Raw genomic sequence first — 6,640 nt, 5'->3', positions numbered from 1 at the left:
ATTATGTTGCATGCATATACTGATATACATACATGCATAATTCGGTATAATAAAACTTAATTAAATAAAAGTGGTTTAAAAATGCAAGTTGATTTAAGCACCTAATTCTGATAGAGTAAGATAATGAACATTGGAGGGGAAGAAATACAGCTGAAGTAAAATATTAATACTTTGTTTCCTTTTAAAAATGATGTTGAGACTTTCGACAGGAGCTATGATACAATTAAATATATCTCATATAGAGACTGAGACAGCATGGCTCAATGGCTTTGTACTTTGGACCCGTAGCCGGATGGTTGCAGGTTTGAGGCTGGCCGGCGTCATGTTGTGGTGTCCCTGAGCAAAATATTTTACCCCAATTGTTCCAGTCTACCCAGTTGTAAGATGGGTATCAGCTGATAACTGAGGGTTAACCTGAAATGGACTGGCATCCTGTCCAGGGAGAATGAGTCACCATTCTTATCCACTTGTGTGACTTGAAACTAGAGTTTGAAAACACCAGCCCTTTGTACCTTGCAAGGAATTTCACGGATTTAACTATAACTAACCATACGTAAGTTCTAATAAGAGTTAACATTAATTTCTAATATTTAACATAAAGGAGTAATAGGTGTGTAAAGAAAAAATATTCCATCAATTTGAGGTCATTTCAATTTATTGGAGATTGTATTGGATCAACATACTATAATAAGAGAGTTAACTTAGTTTAAATATGCTACTTTCCTTTCAGCCACAAAGGTATAGGTCAAAAGTGATAAAATCAAGAATGCTGGTCACTGGGGTCAATGGAGAGAAGCTGACAACTCTTGTAATTGCTGACAGGCCAGATGGCAATATACGTGATACTGTATCCCACTTGCAGGCTATTTGATGATACTTCTGCTGTAGTTATTGCAAAGCTATGCTTATATCTTTGGTAAAAGAACTCATCAAGAACAGCAGATCTAAAATAGTTTTTATAAAAATTATCATTGATTGTATGGCATTATATTAATAAATTCATAATTTCTTTCAACAGATATAATTCTTAAATCTTGTATGGTATACACAACAAAACTGCGTGTTATTTGATGGTTCTGACCTAGCTGGAACATGATCATATCATGTTGCAGCCTTACAGTAAGTGCCTAACTTGTTGGCAATAAATTTCAACAATAAACAAACAGCACACGGTCCACTTGTTTTAAGATAATATATTAAAACAAGTCAAACGTATATACAAATGTTTGGTACACAGTTAACCTCCACTAAATAATTGTCTCTTTTTTTCATCAAAGTCCACACAAGCTGGTTCAATTATTTTAGATCACAATTGACAAGACAAATTATTTCTTCTCTACTCTGTTTTTACAATACAATTTGTGATAATTTCACTTTAAAAATCGCCACAAAACGCTATTATGGCTAAACTCACAATCACGCAGTCTAGATCTATCTATCTCAGTAACCATGTCTTACTTATTTGAACTACGTTTATAGCCCAACAAAGGCCTCGAACATTCTTCACACTACGAGATCTCATGATGCAATAGTACTTAATTGAAACAACGAGAAAAACTTATAAGGTTCTAGTAACATGACGCAAAAACACAACAAGCACCAATTCACAACAGTTAAACTCTATACGGTATGATTGGTACACAGTTATGTAAACAAACCTGCGATAAACTATAGCTTCTAAGTAAATTGAACATTCGTGTATGTCTAACACACTCCTGGTCTTCTTATTGTAAGAAAAATGTGCTTCGTTGTACCACACTGGCACAGATAGCCCTTGAGTAGCTTTGTGTTAAATTCAGCAAATTAACTAACTAGCTAAACCTAGATGCAAAATTGAGTCTCATTTCATTTAATTTCTTGTGTGATTTGGTACAGTGCCGTTCTCATGATAGCCAGGAACCAAGGGATCAAATGGGAGTTCCACCTCTTTCAAAATCTTAATTTAAACACTATTTCACTGTAAGGTTATTCAGTTTCCAACAGTGTTGTCATCAATGAGTTGGCCAAATACGGCAAATAAATACACTATGCAAACAAAAATCCATATTTCTTTGTTTCAAGTCCAGTTACTTTTTTACATTTTTCTATTATTGCAAGACTTTCATAGATTCGGCCATACTGTAAAGAAGGAGATCTACTGTTGCATTTGTTAGCCACTTTGCATACTTGTGCGTAAGATTGACTTCACTATTTGACCAAAGTTACAAGAAGTCATTCTGTAGAACCTGATCTCCAGCCGAAGTTGCTTGCTCCCGTGTCAGTTCTTGCCTATAGTATATTTAATATGTTTAATACATCATTATACACAGTTCATAATGCCCAAGCTTTCTGATCTATCACGATACGTCTTGTTTTGTTGAATAAAAAAAAATAATTCTGCCGATTTACCAGTCCATTTTTTCGTCCACATAAATTTACCCCTCGTTTCTTTAGTTATTCTCCCTAAGTTGAAATAGTCTATACATCTTATACTTTCATGTTGTAAAGCTCATGATACCACAGTGGCAAAGCGTAGGCCTAGAATAACCCAGTTACATGTCAGAGCCATCTTAGAATAGTTCTAAACCTACTTCACGGTTTCGAGTTACATTGGTGAATATACTCTTCCTTTCAGCCGTGGGTGTGTATGTGTTATAATGTGATGGTTAATCACACTATTCGTTGGTAAAAGAGTAGCTGAAGAATTGGCAGTGGGTGATGTTAACCAGCTGTCTTCCCTCTAGTCTATCATTACAAAATTAGGTACGGCTAGTGCAGACAGCCCGAAATTCAAAACAAACAAGCATTCTGTGAGTCTTTCAATACAAAATATCTAGTAAATTTCTACCCTCACAGTAAGCTTACTCAGTTTCAATCACTAATACTTTTAAGTTCGAAGCCTACGTAGTTAACTAACAAAATCTCAGTACACTAAGCCTAGGCACCTGTAAGAAAAAACTTGTAACTCACCTTTGACAACAGAACGGCCACCACAATCAACACTCTCAGGGTAATCACAATAATATTTTTGGGGATCGCTGTTAAACAGAAGTTCTCCTGGACATTCTTCTACAGCAACTTCCCCATCCCAGCAATCGTAGTAACGATAACAATATTCTTCGTGAGGAAACTGACCCCTGGGGGCGATACATCTTCGTGAAAATACCGGCTTAACAGGGTAAGAAGGTGCTGTGGTTCTATTTTGCCCGTGTGCTAAATAAGCAGGCAAAACATGAACACATTTTTTTAAAATGAAAATAATGTTTCCTTCCTCCATCTCTTAATTTCCATTTGTATTATACTCTCTACCATAGTTATAAAATTGACAGGATTTTTACAAGAGGTGTGACATGATTACTTTATAGATCAGATAAAATTTCAAATTAGTCTCAAATATCTCACGAGAAGTGATTATGCAAGTTAACTTTGAATCTAAATATAGTGATATAAACTATATTTTTAACGTTATAATTTATCTAATGTACGTTTTAGGCAAAGTATTCATGATATTAAGATCAAGCAAGTCCTAGAAATATCTAGAACAAGCATAGACTATAAATACAACATTCTGTGAAGTACCGAGAGGTTAGTTAGAAATAATTCACAGTTAACTGATGAGACTGTTGAGAAGAAAGTAAGTAAACTTGTAGAGTGAACCAATCAGTGTGTTTACGTATTTGGACCTGAGTTAACGAATACGCTTTATCGAGTTACTTAGTACAATTTAGTTGATTTTTTACGTCACTCGTAACGTAGGCCTACAATAACTTACGACAGTGTAAAAGTGTTCAAGGTTGTAGAAACGATAAAAGGAGGAAATAAATTCATTCATTATAATTTTATTGGACTGAACTTTGAATTATTTTCACGGGATAATTTACAAGGTTTCGCCAACGAACAAATCAAAACAACGTCACAACAATAGTTATATTGTATTTTGCACAATATTAAACTCCTCTTTGGTATGTGTATTGGTATGAAACATTTCAAAACTTGGGACAAGTTTTTACTCTTTATTCATCGTCCTTTCTTTGATGAAAATAGATATACAATCACTACGAAAGAACGTTGAATTATACAATAAGAAACCCGATAACTCAAGTATTTTCTACAAAAAAACCCTTCCTTTCTCCAACTTAACCCTGAAAAATGAAGGCCCATTTTTACTTTTCGTAAGCTCCCTGGTTATAGGGTATCTTTTATCTCATATATTAGTTCATTTTTTGAAAGAGGCTTCTACATGCGGGAGATTTTACGATAAATATTACATGTTAGGTAAAAATATGATATTGTTAGTCAAACAAATTTTCATGTCATTAGTAATAACATTCAGAATAAAATGATTATACAATAAGTTAAGTTATAATTAATTAAATAATACATTTTGTCAACTCAGTAACAAGAGAGAATAACAAAATCGAGTAAGAAAAATGTTTCTTGAAGCTAAATTTAAATACTTAATGATAAAAAACTAATAAATTTCTCGAGGCTGCTGAAGGGAGTAACGAGTTAAATTACAAAAAAAGCTCTTATTTCAAGTAAATTTATGTTGGTGGATATTTGAAAAATGTTGATAAAATAGCTTATTTGTTAAGTATAAGACAGACTATGTAAAGATAATAACAAAGTTTAGTACCTGGTAACATCTGGAAAGCAACCGCAAGTAGCAATAGATTAATCAGACTTTTACACATCTTGGTACTACCAACGTATTCAAATTGTGATGATTTCTTCCACTGACGTCTTGTTCAAATTTGTCGTCTGCCTTATTTAGCCGTGACTTTAACACGTAATGTAAAAAATACTACTGACAAATTAAATTTCCACGAATCGTGAGTCACGCATGTTTTTGCGGTTTTAATTTAAGCGGTGATTAGAGGAACTACAAATTTTGATATATTCTTATTTTTCGTCATCGTTTTTTGGTGGTGGCACAGGTTCGTTTCGCCTTTTATACGATTGGATTTATTTTTTAAAATCGTGTTATATATATAAAAACAAAAAGGAGGTCATCCTTCCCTATAGATACTAGGTCCCTCTGTCAATATTTTGAAAGTGTGTACTAGGTAAATAACGATTGTTCGCGAAAGGGAAGGTTAAATAGGAGAGTAATAGTAAGCCCTACGTAGGCCTAGTTTTACTTTCCTCATTCGAAATCTACCTAAAACACGCATGAAAGCCAACAACTTTTTTTTTATTGCAGCTACTATACGTTACATTCGGGAAAAACACTGAAACGTTGCAATTATCAAATATGTAAAACAGGTAAGTATAATAATATGAAGAATGGTGCATATAAAACGACGAAACTTCGAAAAAGATATAATTAAGGTGTGACGTGTAGTAGTTATACTCAGGTTTTCCTTATTATTATTGTCGTCAGTTGTATAAAAAAATTTCCTCCCTCCAAATAGTTAGGACGTGAATTTTATCCGAAAACTTTTGCACTTTCAACATTTAATTTTTATCAGAGTACGTATTTGTTCAAAAATAAACATTATTGGTGTATTTGTGTCCGAGCTGAAATATATATATAGGACCCCTCAAAGATAATACAAGGGATCAGATCCAACCCCTTGTCACTACCCGGAGGGTAATAAGGATACAAGCCAGGTTTGGTGACAATCAGTTCAGCGGTTCACTAGTTATAAGTGGACACACGAACATACACAGTCTTTTGTCAAATAACGGTTTAGACAAAATTAGTGACATATACGTGCAACGTATCGTACCAGATGACTTAAAAAATTGAAACAAAAATTCTTTTCGTCATGGAAAAATAGAATATTTCGAAAAAGAGTTTATACTTATCTATTCGACGTTATATAGATTATTTCCTAAATTTATTTATAGGTTTTGTTTGTTTTAGAACAAAGCCACATTAGGCTATCTGTTGTGTCCACCGCGGGGAATAGAAACCTAGATTTTATCGTACTAAGTACATAAATTTATCGCTGTCCCACTGGGGGACTACAGGTTTTGTACAAAAGTTGTGTAAATTTCATGAACAATATTAGAAAAAATCTCCAATGTTTGATTCTGTTTAGAGTAAAATACTATTATTACTATTTTAATTATTCAGAAAGTGTTATATTGAAGGTCTTCAACTGACTTACGTGTTTTTAGTTTGAGTGTTTTCTCTTTACTTAAAAAATAAAGCTTTTAGGAGTTTTGTTGAATGACTAAGAAACGGAACTACGCTTCACCTCAAGGATGACATCAGGACCACGCTTAGCTATACTGCACTGTACTTTTAAACATTGGTCATATAAATAGGCGAGATACTTGTTTTTATGTAAGCATGAGTAAGTAATACTTTTAAAAGTCATTCAGGGAAATTACAGCTTGGCCTTCAGGTGTAGGTATCGGAATTCTACATTTACTTTCATGCACACACACATCTAACCACAAATAATTCGTTATTAGAAAGTAAAATTTGAATTCAAGTTTAACCAGAAAAAACATCGGTACTTTTCCATTATACCCCGTAACTGTTACTGTTAAGCCTAACGTTTAAGAACCAATTAAACTTTTTTTTTATCACTAGTTTGTCTTCACACTAAAGTAAATCGTAAAATATATTAAATACATTGTTTTATTAAATAAATATAATCTAAAACTAGTTTCTTGTCTCTTATCATTAGTTTAAATTCAGCATATA

At 33.3% G+C, this 6,640-nt stretch overlaps 1 protein-coding gene across 1 annotated transcript in view; it reads right to left on the bottom strand.

Annotated features, from left to right (window-relative positions):
- Window positions 1-4,938, bottom strand: part of LOC106471088 (protein obstructor-E-like) — a gene marked incomplete at its 3' end in the record, with an annotated part of 8,043 nt that extends 3,105 nt beyond the window's left edge. Inside the window, exons 1-2 of the mRNA XM_013931676.2 lie at window positions 4,616-4,938; window positions 2,950-3,192 (exon numbers count right to left, since the gene is read on the bottom strand). Coding sequence (XP_013787130.1) covers window positions 2,950-3,192; window positions 4,616-4,673 — 301 coding nt within the window. The remainder of the gene's footprint in view (window positions 1-2,949; window positions 3,193-4,615) is intronic.
- Window positions 4,939-6,640: the final 1,702 nt, after the last annotated feature.

The sequence above is a fragment of the Limulus polyphemus genome, unplaced genomic scaffold, assembly GCF_000517525.1.
Source record: "Limulus polyphemus unplaced genomic scaffold, Limulus_polyphemus-2.1.2 Scaffold4401, whole genome shotgun sequence".
Lineage (NCBI taxonomy): Eukaryota > Metazoa > Arthropoda > Merostomata > Xiphosura > Limulidae > Limulus > Limulus polyphemus.
Note: the sequence above shows the minus strand (reverse complement) of the source record. Positions and strands in the feature narration are given on the sequence as shown.